Below are 19,871 nucleotides of genomic sequence, written 5' to 3'. Positions count from 1 at the left end.
CACCAAAATATACTTGAGCAGGAAAATCACACTAGTCAGAAGAGGCTTCCAGAGTTCACCTCTTCCAACCTGATGCTCTAACAAAGGCCAGCTTGGGTTAAGGCCTTGTTTAGATGCAAGGATTACTGTCAGGGCCACAGTAAAACCTTCAGATTGCAAGGAACCCTAATGACATAAACTGAATATCCTACCTGGAAAGGGTTTTTCAAGGAAGTGTCCTTTGATAGTTTGGTTGGCTGAGCCCAGCTGGTTGGTGGCCACAATCGTGTAGTTGCCATTGTTGTAGTGAGTGGGGTTGTCGAAGAGCAGGCAACCCTCAGACACTTCCCCTTGCTGGTATAACTCCACACGGATGATCTCTGTCTCCCGGAGCACCTGGCCGTTGTGCAGCCAGTGAAGGGTGGGAACTGGGTTCCCTTGCACTGCAAACGCAATGCAGTGGTCCAGGTGTCGCACCGGCTCCTCCAGAGTAAGGATGCGAGGGGGATCTAGCAGAGAGAAACATGGCAGGCTCACAGCACACCTCCACCCCACGTCATGTCTCTATGCACCACGGAAACTAAGGTTTCCAAAATCCCTCGTTCCTTCTACTCTTCCCAATGGGTGTCTGCAAAGAAGGAGCCCTGTCACAAGAACCACTCCACACTCCCTGAAAGGAGGATCTGAGCCAGAGCCATCTCTCCTGGTCTTCTGAACAGGGGTACAGATTAACGGCAAGGATGGTCCTTTCACCAGCCCAGGAACAACTAAGCTTGGAGCTATCCAGTCCACACACTTACTGCTGCTCTTCTCCTCCCAGGGGATCACAGGGAGGCCGCCTGTTCCCATTAAGGAGGACACCACAATGTAGTACTGTTACATTACACAACTGCAAGGTCCCCATGGGAGCTCTCCAGTCACACCAAGCAATTTTGGATTGCACTGCTGTGGAAGCAAACATCCCTCAGCGACCGCCTGTCCTTGGGGGTTTTGACTGCCTGAACATCCCAAAGGAGTTCTCACTCACCGAACAGCCTCCAGGGGTGTTTAATTAAAGGGAGTAGAGTGGGAGAGGGATAAGAAAAGCAGCAACTCCACCTGCAATTTATTGCATATGCATTGTCTTCCCCCTGGGACACCCCAAGAATTCAAATGTTGCTCTGCTATCGCTTCTGAAACCCCATTTACAACGCCTACATGTAAGGTCCCAAACCTCAAGGCTGGCAAGGTCTGAACCAGAAGAACAAGTTTTGTGCAAAGATAAAGGACACAAAGATATAAGTCTTCCCTAAAACTCTCCTTTTCCTGGTACCATCCAGCTGCAAAGACAATCCATGGGGCATCCACAATGAAGAAAAACAACACACCAGCTTAGACACATTTTTTGGAAAAAACTCTGAGTTTTTCAGGTAATGAATGTTGTAGAAGAAAAGAAGATGCAGAGCTGGTTGGAGATGAACAAAATTCTCCCACCAGCACCCATCTACCCTGAACCACACAGTCATGTCCCAGCCACCTTCTTTCACTCGCAAGCCTAGATCTGCATGTGGCTTGTTCACATCTTCCTGGCAAAGAGGATTCAAAACAGGCAGCCACCTACACGCACAAACTCAGATCTTTTCAGTGTGAAATTACAGCCTTGAGTGATGGGTCTGGGCAACAAGAGCAGGGGTAGCAGAAACTGTCAGCAGCTTAGAGGATTTCACAGGTGAAAATAGGCATGGGCATGGTGCTGTTTAAGGCATGGAGGAAAAGATGCTGAAACATCGCGCAAAAAACCTGCGCCTGCTGACCAGTCACCTCTGAGCTGAGCTTTAATCACCTCCATTACTCAATCCATCAATAGCACTTACTGGGAGGAAGATCAAAGTAGTAAAGCATCATGCAACATGCATGGGTTCACCAAGACTACTCGAAATCCCACATGGGTCTCCACTCTACCTGGTAAGGTTGGGGGTGGGGGACAGATTTTCAAACTACAGAGTAAGGGCAAATATTACAGACACAGCAAAATATAGTAAATCTCAGCTGCTTGAGACCACAAAGCTGTGTAAACTTCCTCTTAAGGTCAGGTTTGTGTTATGTTATATTAGAAAGCACAAAGAAAGTTGAGCTACTTGCAGATAAAAGTGAACAGTTGAAATTTTACATGCACACATTTACGTGGCATTTGCAGGCCAACTTTGAAGGAATGGACCTGGGGGAAGCACTAATATCCCTGAAATCAGTGGCAAGATTTAAACTGTCTTTAACAAGGGTGTCACTGAACCTCTCACATAGCATCAGGGCAATCAACTCTGTATTTGTAAATAGATTTTTAGTCCCTTTATGGCTTTTTCTTATTCTACTGGATCTTCCAAGAGATGAGTGGAGAGATGCCCACCACCAGTGGGGTACTGGTGCTCTTCCCCTGCTCTAGTGCTCATTTCTGGATTAATGGAAGCATCAGGGAAGTAAAATTACTGACACTTGAGAGAGAGGTGTGTGAGGATCCACCTTCTCCTCACTGTTCTCAGCTCCTCCTAATCCTCACTCACGAACCCAGTATGTCACAGGTAGCAAGTAGCCACGCAGTCAAATATTCCCAAGGCAGCCCCTCCAGCCTCTGTATGGACAAGGTCTCTCCAGTGGTACTTACAGTAGACAGTGAGCAGCACACTGGCATTGCTCATCCCCACCACGTTCTCAGCAATGCAGGTGAGCAGGAACCCGTTGTCCTCACTGGTGACGTTCACCAAGGTCAAATTGATGGCATGAACATTGGTCCAGTTGAGGTTGGTCTAAAAATCATAAAGAGAAATACAGACAGAAGTTGGTGTCTGGTGGATCCTTGCTTCCCTGCTACGACCCCCAGAAGAAGAGGATCACGCTTTCCATGCAAGATGTGAGGAGGTCTCAAAAACCCAAGGACAACTAGGATCTGTGTGAAGGGAGGTGTTCCGTCACCTGATTAAACACATCACATCCTATAAGAGGAACTACAGGAAGGGGAGAGCCATGGCACTGTAGCACTGATAAATGTGTTTTGCCTCTAGAAAATCTTGCTTAGCTGCCTAATTCAGCCACAGCTATTGCAGGCACCTCTGCAAACAGTTGGTTTCATTAGAGCAGACATGAGTTAATTCAATTAGGGATCACTGAAATACAAAGCTCTTTCCTCTTCCCTTTCCAGACATGGAAGGTTTTGCTCCCTTCTGTTAGCCCCCAGGTTCTCATGGGGGAAAGTAATGGTTGATACAACCATTTCACATTTTTCACAGCAGTCTCTACCATCTACCCAAATCCTCTGCCCCGCACACACAGACCCGGGGAAACCCTGGCAGCTGCTTTGCCCCTGCCACACAGGGCACAGGCAGCACTGAGGTCCTGTGGCCCCTACCTGGTGGGTGTTGATGGAGTGGAGTTCGGCCACCGTCCAGTCGACGTCCGGCAGCGGCGATCCCGAGCCGTTACAGGTGATGACGGCGTTCTCACCTTCCCGCACCGTCAGGTTCACGTGGCTCACGCTGATCTCAGGAAGGTCTAGAGGAGCCAAATACCAAAGTGCTCAGGTGTGGTGCAGCGTTTGCTATAGCCAGACACAGAACACTCGTGTGGACTCAGATCCCACCAAGCTGTTTCCCAAATCAGCCTCCAGCACCCTGGGATAAGTAGCAGGAGGTAACAGCATGGCCTTGTGCTACCGAGGGAAAGAGGGATGTTGGACACAGGGTGAAATGTAGATACTGGAAATGTGCCAGCTGAGCAGACCCCCTGATCATCTTTGAATCCAAAAGTTAGTGCCCAGTTCTGGCCACCCTTCCCTTCACACAACCCCCATCCCCATCTCTCTACTCCCACAGAAGCTGCTCACAGTGGCAGTAACCTGGGATTAGAAAACTGTACTGCGAGAAGATCCAAAGCATTCCCATATCCAGGATAAGGCACAGGGCACCCAGCACTCCAGGTGAGGAAAGTGTCCCTCTAATTTATAACAATCAAGAGAAGATGACCAAGGATGTGTCCTCATATTAACTGCAGCTCTCCTAGTAAAAGGTGCCCTTGCTCTTCCTTGGTGGTAGCAGAGGGATTCACTGATTTATGGCAGTTCTGATTTACACCACTTCCTTACTGCCACAGGCACCAAATATCCTTGCAACATGAAACAAGACAGCACAGGTTGCAAGAAGGGCAAATAGCCTTCTTGCATAGGGGAGGTTTTCTGGGATGTTTTCAGAGGCAAACTGGGGAGGCAGGGCAGAAGGAACTGACCAGTGGTCCCCTCCCATCATAGGGCAGGAGTATCCATCACAAGAACGCAAAGCCATAGATGGGGACACATATTCTTTTGTTGCCATCAGGGAGTCACAAAAGGAGGGAAGGAACATTGCACTGATTGGGGGGATGCCAGAAGAAAGGAGGCAGTGGTCAAGGCCTGGCAAAGTTGCATATGTGGTAGGAATCAGTGGAGAGGGAGATGGGAGGGACATGTATGGTCTTCTCAAGGTTGAGCTGGTATCAAACATGGCCACATCAAGCCACACCAGCCCTCAGCACCAAAAGACAAATATTGTTACAATATCCCCTGAGTCTTAATGCTTGAACAGAAAGACTCTCCTCTGGAGGAAAGCAGACCAGTGCAGCTCTCTGCCCTTCCAGGAGATTGTATGGTCAGAGGAGGTGCTCATACTGGACGCAAGCACATTTGTGTTCCCAAATCAGCCTCCTGCTAGAATCTCCTAGAGTCTAATACCACCACTGATGGAGCCACCTCTCCTCATGTCCCTGTTCCCTAAGGATTTTTTTTTTTTTTATCTCTAATCCCTGAAGCTTATTCTTCCCATGTGGGGCGGAAATTACAGCACTCTCAAATCTTTTTAGTTCATCCACATGAAGGCACACTTTGGCCAGTTTCCGGAGTTTAACAGGCCATCATGAACTTGAAAAAAACCAAAACAACAAAAAACCCCAAGTCATGCAAATCCAAACGTGCATGCTGTTTATCTACTACTGCTACAAGTAACAGACCCAAATTCCTAGTATAGAGGATGATCATCAAAAAAAGAAATCCTCTGGTTTTCATCCTTTTTTCAGCCTGTGAGTTTGACAGCTGCTTGCGTACAGGCAGTTTAATCGCTCTGCAGAAGGTACATCTCTTTCTCCTTACTCTGCAAGAGATGCTTTCCAGTAATGGCAATAGCAGAGCAAAAACTGACACCAAACAGGCAGCTGATGCATGAACAAGGTGAAGGAAAAAGGGATAACTACTGAACATGCTTCATTTTGCTCCTGGGGCCGCTGGACTCTTTTAAACATCAGCAGGAAACAGAAAGAGATATAAAGTCACTCCTGCCTCTTCCCTACAGATATGGGATTTCAATTGAAAAATAAAACAAAGGAAAATGAATAGAGACATGCATTTCCTAAGAGTAATTATAAAAGATACAGTGGTGGTGTCTTTTAACAATATGCTGTTTCTAGGATTTGTTAGACAGAGGAAGATCAACATGAAACAGCCCTTTTCAAGACATCACAGACTCACCACAGACACTTTGTCAAGCAGCAGCATTGCAGTGAAGAAAACGCCCCAGATCACCCAATATCTTTCATACACACACTAATAGCAGTCTCACATTTACCCAGATACTCTATTTATAATCCACAAACTACCCCAATCAGCTTCAATCTCCTTGTTCTTGACCACATGGTGGGATTCTGCTACACCAGGCTCCCCGAGCAAATAATGGAACCAGCAGTGCTGGATAGCACAGGGAGCCCTCCTGGCACCCTCTTAGCCTCCCTCACGTGCAACCCCAGGATTCTTACCACACTGGGTGATGTTCATGTCCTGCAAACGGATGATGGCTGCATCCATGGTCATGCAGTAGAGGCCCTGGTGCTGCAGGTTTGCCTCGCCCTTCTCCTGCCAGAGCTGGATCCAGCGAATGTCACAGCTGCAGTTAAAAAGGTTCCTCTCTAGTCTCCTGTGGGTAGAGAGAGGTGAGAAAGAATGATGGGATGGGAAAGAATGAGTAGAGCCATCGCCTGGCTCCAGGCTCCCATGGGAGGACAGACACCATGCAGGTGTAAGAGCTAAGGTAGAATCGTCTCCATGTTATTTGCCTGGGGTCTTCTGGCACTTATTATTCCTGTCTTTTCCACAGTTACACATCCATGCATTCACAGTCTCCTTCATGTGGGCACACAAGGCTTTACATCTCCCACGGCAGCACAGGGATACACACAATGTCTTTCACTGCAAGATCTGCTCAGCTGTGGCTCAGTCCCACAGTCATCCAGACACCCAGAAGAGTCACCCCTCAGCAAAGGAGCAGGCAACTCCCCACTGCCCTAAAATATCGATCCACACCTTCAAATCCCACTTCAGCAGCAGTCTAAGCCCCTGCTGGGCAAAGCACACCTCCAGCTCCCACAAGCACTCAGAGAAGCTGGCAGCTCTTCTCCCAAGTTCCTTGTACAGACACAGGCTCCTGGTGACCCAGAACATGAGCTAATGTGCAAGGTAACATGCATTTTAATCAAATCAATCAGCACTGCACCGAGACCCTGCTGACCTGGCCAGGAGAAATGGAGAAAAGCACTGCCTTTAATGTACTTCATTTAAACCACACTTACACACAGTTTATATACCAGGAATGTTTATTATAATTGATTTTCCAACCTATTAACCATTTCATTTACATTTTTAAAGCTCTGCAGCTCTCTGTGGACATGCAAGGAAGGCAAGTCCCAGCCAGGAGAAGAGCCCAGTGTTCAGCCAGGGCAGACTGAGTTACCAAAGCAGATTGCAATGATAACTTGAACAAAATAGGAGACACAGCCTGAAGGAACAAAATATCTCGCCACATAACTATAAAGTAAAAAAAGTAGGGATCAGCGGAGCCAGTAGTGCCAAAGATGAGCTCAGTCACCCCAAAGAAGGGTCATCTCCAAAGGTCAAACCATTGCTTCACGTGATATCTAGATCCCCCATCAGAGAGGAAAAAGCTTTTTTTCCTGCTCTGTTCCATGTGTTACTGCAAAATTCATGCTTGCTTTTACAAAATTAATTTCACCGAGTAACAGGATTTGGAAACAACCTTCCAAACATCTGCAGCTGCTGTTTTGTCAATACTGTGCTGCAAAAGGAGGAAGAAGTGAAGGGATCTTCTGGTAGTACCCGGGGTTGTTAAAACTGAACCCTAATCTTCTCATACATCAAGATGTCATCTGACTTTTTTTTTTTCCCCCAGAACAAACACTGAGTTGAACTTCACTCCAGTTTTTCATCAGTTAATTTCTTTCCCACCAAAAGCACATAAACCTCTGTGGCACAGGTACAAGGTTCAGACAAGCAATTCAAAGGCCAAAGCACTACATTTAACAGACCAGAACAGATTAGCACAGTGATTTGGTGGGATTTGAGTGATGAGGCATTCCCTGTGTGCTATGACAGGTACTGCCAGTGGTTTGCACATGCTTCACAACCTCTTCTACACAGCCATGAATCCACTTTCCTTTCAGGATCACTGCTACCAGCAGGACAAGCATGTGGGTAAGAGCCATGGACTTGGCTAATGGCAGATCAGGTAACCAGGGACATACCCTGGGACCTGGCAGGGAGCTGGGGGAGTTCAGATGCAATGGGGGAGAAATTCTGCTCTGCTGCAAATATCCTCATGAAACGAGGCTGCCAGGAGAGCTGCTGTCCTAGCACTTAAGGGCAGTTCTGTAAGTAATAGACAGCAGCTTTCCCAGCCCATTGCTAATTCATGAACGGCCATGAATAATACAGGAGCTGCAGGCTTCAGGGCAGAACTTCCCCACAACCTGCCCCAATGTTAGTGATGTAACTTGCTCTAATCGAGACCCCACAGGGGCTTTTGCACAAATTAACTCCCATCACGGGCTGGATGCACCAAGTGCAGCTGGCACAGCACCGCAGGTAGAAGGGGCACAGATGTGTGCACCCATTTTCCCTAGCATGCATTGCAAAAGCACTTCTGACATGTGGAAGGCACCCTCCCTCCTTGCTTGATGCCTGCTCTGCCATGCCAGCCAGCTCTCCAGAGATGTGTGTAGGGATTTCCATTCTCTCACTGTTCTGCACCTGCTCAAAAACCTGGATCTCCAATTCTCTCCTCAGACCTCATCCCTTGCAGGGATCATTAGGAGCTGTAGCTCCTTCCAGCTCTTCCTCCCACATTTCTGTAACACATCTCCACTACCTACGACCCTCTGTTTGTGGAGATAAAATTCACCTTCTCTTCTCTGCATAGAGAAAAATACCTTGGGAACCACAAGGCAATAAAACCCACCATTGGGCCAAAAGACATCACCGTGTGCTGCAGAAACATCTCCCATCCCATGGGTGCAGTGGCACTGCAGTGAGAATTAAGGCAGGTTCCTTGTCATGGGATGTATACAGCACAACTTACTCCTGGAGCAGACAAATAAACCCAAAGGGCTTTTTTTTCACATGTAGCCTGCAATTATTGCCAAAGCCTTGCTTGGTTGTAGGTGCTCAGGAGTGGTGCACACTCCCACATCCTCTTCAAGCCTCCTTAAAACTGAAAATGCCTGTAAGAAATAGCAAGTGTCACAGCCACAAGCAAGCTGGGCTCTCTCTGCACAAGCAGAGCTGCTCTGTGACTCAAGGAGTTGGTCCAAAACGAGATGAAATCTGCACATAAGCCTGAGCCATCCACCAGCCCCAGGCAAAGCAAAGGCTTCAGTAGGGTGTGCTCTGGGCACAGCCCCTTCCCAAAACAGGCACACTGTGCTTGGGAAAGAGGAAAACTGTGACAATCGTGCCCTGAACTGTCATTTGATGGGGCAATGACCCATCAAAGCTGAAACCCTAGAGCCATATAGGCACCAAGTCAACTCTTCAGCAACAGTGATCCTACAGGTGCCTGGCTGAGCCCACCTTTGCTCCCTACAGAAAGCTGTACCCACTGTCTCCCAAAACTGCCTGGACAGCCTACACCAGGATGAACCAGTGTGGGAGAGAGATGCCATCAGCATTCCAGTATGTACGGAAACAGACAGAACTTCACACACACTGACCAGTTTTTTTCCAGACTAGGCAGCTAAATGAGACACATGCCTTGTCCCATGCCTCCCCACTCATCAGCTAAAGCAAAGCTGTCTGCAGCTAAAGCCTCTCAGAGGGCAGCAGAGATCCTTGCCACACTTCTCCTGTCTGTTTCAATTCACATAGAGCTGCTGCCAAGGTTTTTTGCACTTGCAATTAAAACACTTCCTACCTTGGGACTGAGGCCACTTGCCTAAGCTTGAGAACCAAAGAGCACTCAGTAGAGAGAGAACAAAATCTAGTTTTGTTTTTCATTTCTATTTATTTCCCAGAACCAGGGCTTCTCTTGATGTTCCAACCAGAACTGTTGCTTCCGAACCCCTGCCAGAAAGGGATAGAATAGAAAGGGAAGGACTCAGACAGGGAGTGATGGTTGGTGTTTGACATCTGGATTAGTTAATGCAGAGAGCAGGCAAGTGCCCACTGTTTAGCTACAGCTCTATTAGTGGGACTGTTGGCAGGAAGAAGTTTCTAAGCTAGAGGCAGAGACAATGCTAAATTGGACTCACAACATTAACAGAGATGCTGCTGTGCCCCATCCCCACCAAAGCCTCTTCCTGTAGCATTGCAGAAATATACTGCAGGGCAAGCTGGCAGAGACTGTTGGTATTAGAAATGCTGATGGGCCAGGCAGAGTGGCAAGATGTTCAGGACTACAAGGTTTTATACAACCAAAGGCGTAATTGGATCCAGAGTCTTAGGTCTTTCTGGGAAGGAATTTCTTGAAATGTCAGCCCTAAGCTCTCTAAGGACATGACAAAGGAAGCCAAGGACATGACAGAGGAAACCAGCTGTGACTTCTGGATAAGAAAGGCTCTAAGTCCAATGTTTATGAGCTGTTGCATGTGTCAGATGCTTCCCTGCACACACTCAACTTCAGACTTAGGAGAGTTCTGTGCTCATTAGCCTGAGCCCTGCTGGTCAAGGTCAGCCCATGCTGTGGGAATTAGGGCTGGAGTTACTGGAAACCATTCCAAGCCTTGTTTCTGGCCAGAAAGAGCAAGAGATAATATTCTCTGGAAGGGTGCCTCATTTTTGCCATCCTTTCTTCAATGAGTCAGCAGGGGAAAATCTCAGCTATGTTGAACAAGAAACTTTTCTTTAAAGCCTTACCACATTCATGAGCTTGTGATACCTCGGACGCAGCCAAGCAGCAGTTTCAAGCCTCAGGTTCCCATCCACCTCTCTGGTCTTCCTATTAGTCTTCTACACTTTCCTTCTCACTGTTCACTCTGAGTGGCTTTATCAGGTCTCATGTTCCCTGGCAATCTCCATGTCACAGTCAGTTGTAGCTCCTCTCCTCCCAACACTCTCCTGGAGACAATTCTCCCATCAGTTCCCTCACCACATGCTCCACTGCTCCAAGCTGCCTTGTTGTAAGTCACAGTTTTAGCTTTGATGACTATCCTCCCTCTGGATCCACAATTGCCTGGTAGCACAGGGGCACTGACACTCAATATAAGGTGCTTCTGGTGAGCCACTGCAGATCTGCTTGTCCCACAACCCTCCACACTGCCCTAACCCTCTAGAGAAGACTCTTGCCAGCATCTCTGTGTCCCTGGAGTCTTCTAGACTCTCCACTGCTGTGCACAAACACTGCTGCTCAGTCTGCCTTCCTCAGGCTTACTGTCTCTGTATTGGTCTCTGCTGCTCACCACCTTCTCCCTTTCCAGAGAGTTTTGGCTCAACTTCAAGTCCTTGGTTGATATCAATCTGCAACTCCTTTTCTAGCTTTCACCAGTGTTTCACACTCACTTTATGTGGGCCATGTATTCTATCTCCTTCCTGGTTCTGGAAGCCTCTTTGGAGCTCAGTGTGCCAAAAAACTGTCTCTTACTCACCCATCCTCTGCATTTCTAAAAAAAAAAAAAAAATAAAAAATACCGTATTTCCCACTTTTGCACATCCATTAGTAATTCCTCACTATCTTTGAGGATTGTTTTTTTTCACCAGCAGGTCCCATCCTTCTAGCACTGTGACCACCATGTAGACAACATATGCCTTTACCTTAATTCCCAACATCAATTCAGAGCCCATAGCTCAGGCTACACCTCTCAGACTACACCTCTGTGCTGCCTTCTTTCCAACAAATCCAAGGTTTAGCAGGACAGTCTCATGGCCCAAGGAAGGACACTGCAGGCACATCCCTCTGCCCCTTAAACACTGAGGTCCCTGTGGACATCAGGTAAAATATCCCTCTCCTGTCACGTTTGGGGAACAGCATCATCACATTATTCTGGTAGTCTCCATCTCAGCTGTGCTTATAGGGATGGAGGATCCTTGATGACAAGGAGCTCAGAGAGGAACATCTGTCAGGAAGCACCAGTGACAAAGTAATTCTTCAGGAAAAATAAAGTTCACCAGGCTCTTACTCCAGCTCAGCCAACAGCAAGGCAGCCCCTGTGGGCAGGCACATTTGTAGGTCTAAATTGCTCACTGAAGCTGGTGCCAGGAAGTGGTTTGTCAAGACCCCTTTCACAACTTGGAGCAGCAGAGATTCAGCTGAGCCTCCTGCCCCACACTATGCCAAGTGTCCCTATGGGACACTATGGACAACACCACATTGGTGTTGCTTTCCCACCCCATCACAACTTCCTACCAACCAGCCCTGTGATCTCCCACAGTTCTACAGGCATTATTGTTTCGTTCATTGGGGCTTGTTATCTCCAAGAAAACAGCTCTGAGCACAGCTCCAACGCGAGCCAAGTAATTCAGCTCCTTCCCGCTTGCCTTGCTGTGGAGTGCTGGCCCCAAGTGACCCTGCTGACAGCAACCAAAGCCACCCCAAGCACGCCAGCTCCCTGCCAGGATCATCATATCAGGACAACACAGGTATATACTTCATCAGGCAAAGTACCCTTTGCTGCCCCAAAAGCAGCTTCTCAATTCCCTTTTTGCTCGGTATTGGTTTTTTGAACCTGATGGGGGCTGGTAGACCTGGGATGTGCCTGAAGAAACAAAATATGAGGAAACGGAGCAAAGGCACATAAAAATGAGCTCCACTGGAAATATTCCCATTAATCTGCAGGCTCACCATTACCCCAGGCCCTGCCAGTGCCACTAGCTCAGGACTGCAGCCCCATTTGCTCCTCCACTCTTGGGTCTCTCCTGGGTAACAACCATCAATCTGAGTTTTGCCAGACAGCACAATGACAATAAGTAAAGGTCTAAGAATACAAATGACTCATGCTATTAAACTTGAAACCCGAGCCAGACTTGAAAAATATTTAGAGCTGTAATCAGTGAGGAGACAAATTCCAAATTCAGCATTTTAACTCTGCAAGCCAAATTTTCCCATCAGAAGGGCGTTTCGCTATTTTCTAATATCACTATTAGTATTTTTCATTTAACAATTTGACAGAAATAAAATACACTGCAGTAACACTGGTGATAACACACTTACTCCCACTTGAAAGACTGTCTTTATTCTTTCATAAGTCACTTGTAGCTTACAGCTCTATTGATCATTGGTGAGGATGAATGGAGCTTCCCAGGATCCTCTGGGACAAATCCTACATATATATTTTTTTATACCCACCAAACAACTATTTCTAAAATTCAACAAAACAGGTCATCAGGGCAACGCTCCATTGATTTCGTGTCCACTTTTTCTTCAAGCACGATGCTGAATGCTCTATCAATAATTCAGCAGGCTGAAGGCCACCAGTGCCCCAGGAGAGTCACTATCTCACCATCTCCCACATCAGAGCTGGGAGGTGCCTCTGTTGTTAGAGAGCAAGAGAATCATTTGTCTAAAAATCCAGGCATCTTACAAAGCATGTCTACCAACTAAAGAAAAACAGTTATTCCTACCCTGCAACAGATGAAGAGCAAGTATTTGAAGAGATTCACTCAAAATCTGGCCTAGTAAGTATTTCTAATGTGATCCCAGAGTTAGTCAACCATTTACTACCCCAAGCATGACTTGTTCATCATCCCGACGTTAATTAGCCAGCTGCTGTGAAGTTAAAAGAGAAGCAGTTCTGCTCTGGTGCTCCTGTACCCAGGAAACCCTTCCAAGGATGGTGCTGCCCACTGGAGTTTTAGGTAATCATTCACAGGCTTCAAAATAGCTCTCTTTGGATATCATTCCTCCTCTCAGCCTCCCCTCTTCTCCCAGGCAGTACCCCCAGGGCAGGACTTACAGTTCAAAGAGCCGCAGGGTCTGGAAGAGTTGCCATGACAGAGTGGTGAGGCGGTTCCCGGAGAGGTCTCTGAAAATTAACAAGAAAAAAAAAAAAAAAAGAGAAGTAGTCACAGTAAATAGTTCTTTCTGCACGTGGCCATACCACCTCCACAGATCTCATCGTCCTCCTCAACAGGGATGCCATCAAGCAGTTCAGCATGCAAGTTTAGATTTAATAATGAGAGATTTTAATGAGGACAAACCCAAATGAAAGTTTCTCATTTTACTTTTTTTTTTTTTAAGGAGGAAAATGATTTATATCCTGCTGCAGTGTTAAGAAAAAAAAATCCAATGTCTGATTCTTGCCCATGAATCTGGAGCTCAACCAACCATAAGCAAAAAGAACAAGTCTAATTTCAGAACTTGAACAAAAAATTAAGTAGAAACCTCATGTTAAAAATAGTAACAGCCAGGTTCAAATGACAGCATGATGATTACCCAAGGTGTTATCAAATGATCTGCAGTAGCTGTAAGCTCCAGGTGTCCCAGTATGACTGTGTGTTTCTTGCACCCAGGGGTACCACTGCTACAGCAGCCAACAGCTCCCCATCCCTCTCTCCATCTGCCCAAACTTGCAAAAACATAAATCTCATCTACCTGGGAGAGCTTTGCAACCCAGTAGACATCTCTTCAGCTGAAAGCCAGAGAGGATGAAAGAGTGAAAAGCAACTGAATTAATTAAAAAAAAAAAAAAAAAAAAAAAGAAAGAAATGTGGGGTAGAAAAGCAGAAAGAGGAAAGCACTGGGTTTCCAACAGCATAAGAAGATGGCAATAAAGCACATTCTGTAGTGAGCAGCCTTCCCAGGGACACTCAGCCAGCCTGAGAGCCCCTAACTGACTGACCAGTCCATGGGGGAAGCAGAGAGATGGGCAGTTGCAAGCTCTGGGAGAAAACCAATGTTCCAATCTCTGCTGGCCTCCAGAACACACAGGAGGTGCTGCCTCACATCCTTCACCAAATCCATCCCCACTCTGAGCTGCAGGCAGGGCAGCTCAGCGCAAGGCTGCAGGCACCCTTCTGCCTCAGCCCTGCCTGCTGGGAAGAGCGAGGAAAGGCCAGAGGCACGAAACACCTGGAGGTTCATTCAACTCTGGGTTGGCCAGGCAGGAGGTATGAGGCAAGGTGGCACAGCAGTGACAGTGGACGGCCCAGCTCTGCCCGACCCAGTCCCTGTTTAATTTGCAGAAACATGCTAAAACCGAGAGAGCAAACCCTTTAATGGCTCCTGCTGGTATAGGTCTGATGCACGAGGATTTGGGATGACAGATTTATTTGCTGCCTTACACCAGGTTGCAGCAAGGGAAAAGCAATTCTGTCCTGTCCCACCTGCACAAGCAATGCTGTGAAGCCCAGAAGTCTGCAATTAGGAGTGGGGAAGCTGCTCACACAGCAAAGCATCGTCCCAAAGGCTCTCCACGAGCCTGGCAGAAGAATAATCCCAACTACCATGATGGCACAGTGCTGCCTCATTAAATTCTGTCTCTGCTTCACATCAGACTACCCCGCTGCGGAAACCATGGCAAACCACAGGTACCTTATTTCACATGACTATGATCCCACCATTCCTATGGCTGTAGACAAACTGCTTCCAGCCTCTGATAAAGGTGGCAAAAATTGCAGGTGAAGCTAAGCAGAGAAGAGTAAAAATATTACAAGACTCCATCTCTTATCCACCCCAGAGCACTGAGCACCTGGAAACTTTGCGAGGACAGATGAAAAGTAGGAGGGGAAGGAGCAGCTCACTGTTACTGAAAAGTGAGACAGTAAACTCCCTCCCCCAGCCTAGGGAGAAGAAGGAAGCGTAAAGGGGATGCATGAGAGACAGCAAGATGTGGGAGAGAGGCAGAGATGCAGAGGAGGGAGTGAATCTCACTGGAATGTCCTTTCTCAAAGGTCATGTTTTGCTACATTAGGCAGAAATGTCAAGAGAAAATTGGATTCTGAAAGAGAAGAGAAAAAACAACAGGCTTTCCACGCAAATAAGGGAATCAAAAATAGCATGATCGTGTTATTACAATTTAGGACACAGAGAGATGGAGAAAGGATGCAACCTCACTAATGCAAGGAGCTTTGCCAGGCAGATGTGCTCCGCTTCTCATCTCCTGCAGTCCTTGGAAAGCAACTCTTACCACCTCTTCCCTCCCCCAGACAACAACCCGCAACAACATTAGGCAAAGAGGAGACTGGTCTTCCCTTGCACACATCTGGCAGGAGACTCTGCTCTCAAATGGCAAAGCTGCTGTTCAATCTGACCTGACCATCAACTTACACAGGGCTGGTCAGGGCACACACACCCACAGCTGATTTCAGATCAGTCAGGACACACATGGGGAGGAACATGTTTATCATTGGAAACAGACACCCTGGACATTCAAAATGTCAGAAAGGTCCTTCCTCAGCCTCAGAGACAGATCTCAGCACAGAAACAGAAAGGAGTTGCACACAAACACACATTAAAAATACATCATTTCAATCACAAAAACTCCAAAGGTCAGAGATGCCAGGATTGGGATTCCACGAAGGTACAGCTACTGACTTTTGTTGCAAAAGATAGAGCTCCTCCAGAGAAACCTCATAGCACAGCACTGATTTCTCCCCAGAAGAGATCAATCCCACGTGCTGGATGGGGCAGGTTTCATAGGGAAGGTAGCATGTGATTCTGTAATTAGAGATGGAATCACAGTACATTCACAGGAGGAGACTAAATTACAGCTCTACAGGTGAAACTTTGAGCTCCAGCACTTTGTAAATCCTGTTTGTGCTCAAACCTCAGCTGCACCAAGTTTCCCAGTGTCCTGTACAACATAAACAGGGAGGATTGGGGAAAATCAAGGCACTTTCAGCCAGGGCTAGTTCTCTCCCAGTTCCAGTTGCCCATTCTGCCTTTTGGCAGCTGTTTCCAAGACTGAAGGTCTGTGGCCACCTCCAAATCTCTCTTGTTTGCAGTGACAAGAACCCCCATCCTCCTGTGCCATGGTTGGGCAGTGCCAGCTCTCTCCTTCCTGACCCCATTGCTTCCCCCTCCCAGCAGGCTGAATCACACTATTCATTGCTCTCCAACCACTCCCAAATATTTCTCAGCCTCAATTTCCTTACCCATGTCCAAATTTCCTACGATCTTCCATACTTTTACATCCTTCCAGCCCAGCCCCAGTGTCCAACAAGAATTGTTGCTCCTCTGCCCTATCTGCTCCCAAACATCCTTTATTAAACTTCTTCCTCCAGCTGGATCAAAACCCATTCTGCTGACATAAGATGTCCCAGAGCAAAATCAAGTCTTCCAAGCAAAATCTGCCCTTTGACAAACTTTCTTCCCCTCCACAAAAGGAGGATGCAGTTGCTCTGCAACAGGAGCATCACCAGTATTTTCTAGTTTGAGCAAAACAGCTTGTTTTCCCCCCTCCTTTCCTCCACCTCAAGCATTTGAGAAAGTTCTTATGTGAAACTAGAAAGAAATAACAATAAAATGTAGAATTCAGCCAGGAGCAGACACACAACACAGAAAACTTCAGTCTGAGCAATTAAAATTTGGCAGAGTTATAGGAAAGTGGAAGCAGTCCTGCAGCAAAGTGTGCCAGACAACCTTTATAACAGCCTATGCACCAGCTCCACCTGTAATAAAATATGGCATATCACACGTCAAGGAAACACAGGCAGAGGGAAGTAAAATGCCTTCCCTGCGTATTTCTCAATGATGAACAAGTCTCTCTCAGGACAGACCTGCCATCAGTGCTCCTGGAACATATTCAAACTGCTTCTTTGCCATGGGACATTTTCTCCATCACTCACAAGATGCTCTTTTCCACTGAGATAGTCTTTATAAATAGCTGCCAGGGTCTTTTTTGCCTCCAGAGCAAGTTTTAAAGGCGTTGGGGAGGGAAAAGGTGTTGGATGGCCCTCAGACCAGGTCCAGGGCAGCAACCACCTATCCCACCCATGACTCAGACCCAACACCACTCCACAATCTTCCTGCTGCAGCAACCGTGCCCCTAAGGCTCCTGCTTTGCAGGTGGCTCATCATGCCCTATCCCCACCATCCTTCTCCAACAGCAACCCTCCCACACCTCAGACACAGGCTGCTACCACTGAGTGACAGCTAAATCCTAGTTCTTGCTCTCTCCCTTCATCCTTCTCCTACATTTCAGGAAGGGACATGCCATGTCCTGCACACTCTCCCACAGCTCCTGCAGGCACTTGCTAGTGACCAGCAGGGAAGGGGAGGTGACCTTTGCCATTTTGTCCCAGCACAAGTGACAGATGGGACCATGGAGGTACATCTCCTGAACAAGCTCTTGGGTTTAAAAGGGGATGTGTGGATGTGGGACAAAGAGGAGTCTGGATCTGTGTGGCCCAGAACAAGGGCACTTCAGTGAAGAGGGGACAGCATGGGGTTTTTTTCCCCTCAATTAGCCAGCAGCCAAAAGTGTTTCCACTATTAAAGCAATTTTTATTCAGCTAAATTAAGCCAGTTGCCTCATTAATGACACCAACAAGCAGGAGCCCCTGTAATTAAACTGTAAGTTATTTTATGCAGTTCAGCTCAACGCAATGGCAGAAACGCTGCTGCTGGGGAGGGACCCTGCATGCCTGTGCCTCCTCCACATAGTTTCATCCTCCACTCGCCCTTGTTTCCAACCTGACACGTTTATTTCTGCATGGGAGAAGTTTTTCACACGTTTTAATAACATGGTGCCACTCTGAAAATCCTGACTGCGGAGGATTAACTGCACAGAGCAGCTGGGGCTGAGGGAGCACCAGTGACTGCCTGGCAGAAATGAGGAGAGATGCACATCCTCAGCTGTGGTCCCCAGCGTTGGATATGCTGATGGCACTGCATGGAACTCCCTTGATATCTGGGCACAACAGGTGCTTCCCATCATCTCACAGTTCGCTGCAGCCTTAGCTGGGTGCTGATGGCCACAGGAGAGGAGAATGTCAGCAGCCTCACATGCTGTTGTAGGGGCAGCTCCATCCAGGCTTCATATCTGCAGCAAGGAAGCTGCTAAAGCTTCGGGTTTGAACCAGAGAAATGCTGGAAAGTTACTCTGGGGCTTGCTTATCCCTGCCAGATAACTCCAGTGACCTCTAAAAGCAATGTTACACTCCCCACCACCCGCCTCCCCTTCCCCGTCCCCCTCCCTCTGCTTCCTGTTTAGTAAGCAGCTTTGCTCATTAAGGGAAAAAATGTACTGTCCTCCCTTAATGAATGTGCTAAAATTACCCCAACAAGTCCCAGAAGCTGTGGCAGGACAGGTCTCCTCACAAATCAGGCCCTGCAAATATTAGACTCAACTGAAATCTCTGATGGCTCTGCACCAAGCCCCAGCAGGACATGCTTGACACAGCCTGAAAAAGGACCAGGCAATGCCAAGCACATGCAAACCTTGCACACTCAGGAAGCAGAGTGAGCAGAACAGAGTTGTGGAACTGGTCAGCCTCAGATTTTATAGCTGCCAAGATTTCTCCTCGATCTCCTCCCTGTCCAGGCTCATCACCAGAATGTGTATACTGGTGCTATGGAGGAGTGAGACAGTTTACAGAGGTCCTCGGTCATGGTCTGGCATTACCTACAGCCCAGTTCTGCTACTCAAGCAACCTCTCAGCAACCCCCATGTCTTTACTGACCTCAAACATGCAGAAGCAATAAAGACTGCAAGGTTCAATCTTCCTTTGTGAGTTTGGGCAGCATAACTAACTCCTTTATCCTGTCCACAGGTTCTGTCCTGTGCCCTGTAAGGCACTTGTCACACAGCACATGCCATCACATTATCATCTCATTCTCCACAAATTGCTTCTTGTTCTAGGGCTACAATCAGAATCTGCAATAATTTCTCAAACTCAGAGCACCCTGCACAAGAGAGGAGCGAGAAACCATCACGGGTGACACAGAGGAAGAGACCCCACCATTCCATATGCAGAGCACAGGTCCTGGAGGTGTGATGCTGAAGGAGGAACCACCAACCCCTCTGCACTTCTCAGTTGCAGGACCCTGATTTGTAAATTCCCAGCTGCCACTGAAACAGTGCTGAGGGAAGTGAAAGGGGCTGGTCTCCTTCATTGTTCTTTAAACAACAGCTTTACAAAACAAAAGCTGCAGAGCAAGTGGGAAGGCGTGAGGCAGCACGCCTCTGTCACAGGGCTCCCACGGCCAGTGCCAGCAGCACATCTGCCCCACGCCTCTCCTCCCACTACCTTTGCCAACGCAGCAAGCCATGTCCTGCTGCTGCCTTCAACCCAACCCATCCTTTACTTTAAGGGCTATTTTAAGGCCATCTCCTACGCCATGACACTTTCATACCCTCTAAGTCATCTCTTCTGAGGCATTTCCCAGCTGCATGCAGCTTTGTTTGGAGACAAATCACCCTTCAGAATTCATTGCTGCTCACAGTTTTGGTTCAGCACGTGGTACAGATGGGAAGGCATCACCAGATGTGGGTAATATTGTCCCCTGTGCCTTGAGGCACATCAGATGCAGGGATCTGACCCTCTGGACTAAACTCATCTTGCCCTTGTTGTGTGCACTTTCCATTGCTCTTCTCCAAAGACATCTGGGCTCTCAGAGGACTTAAGGAAAGGTTAAAAGCTGGGTCAACCCTGCAGTTGCTTTCCCTTTGCCTGCCAGCTTCCC

The 19,871-nt window shown here is 47.6% G+C and overlaps 1 protein-coding gene across 3 annotated transcripts in view; it reads right to left on the bottom strand.

Annotated features, from left to right (window-relative positions):
- NTRK3 (neurotrophic receptor tyrosine kinase 3) overlaps positions 1 to 19,871 on the bottom strand; it is a 218,187-nt gene that overhangs the window by 151,677 nt on the left and 46,639 nt on the right. For all 3 annotated transcript variants that reach the window (XM_039385919.1, XM_027711971.2, XM_027711972.2), the window contains 5 exons: positions 13,201 to 13,269; positions 5,785 to 5,942; positions 3,359 to 3,501; positions 2,618 to 2,759; positions 192 to 488 (listed from right to left, as the gene is read on the bottom strand). In XM_039385919.1, coding sequence (XP_039241853.1) covers positions 192 to 488; positions 2,618 to 2,759; positions 3,359 to 3,501; positions 5,785 to 5,942; positions 13,201 to 13,269 — 809 coding nt within the window. The remainder of the gene's footprint in view (positions 1 to 191; positions 489 to 2,617; positions 2,760 to 3,358; positions 3,502 to 5,784; positions 5,943 to 13,200; positions 13,270 to 19,871) is intronic.

The sequence above is a fragment of the Pipra filicauda genome, unplaced genomic scaffold (assembly GCF_003945595.2).
Source record: "Pipra filicauda isolate LSUMZ 115617 unplaced genomic scaffold, ASM394559v2 scaffold44_size3831614_pilon, whole genome shotgun sequence".
Taxonomy (NCBI): domain Eukaryota; kingdom Metazoa; phylum Chordata; class Aves; order Passeriformes; family Pipridae; genus Pipra; species Pipra filicauda.
The sequence above is the reverse complement of the archived record's forward strand: the minus strand, read 5'-3'. Positions and strand labels throughout refer to the sequence as shown.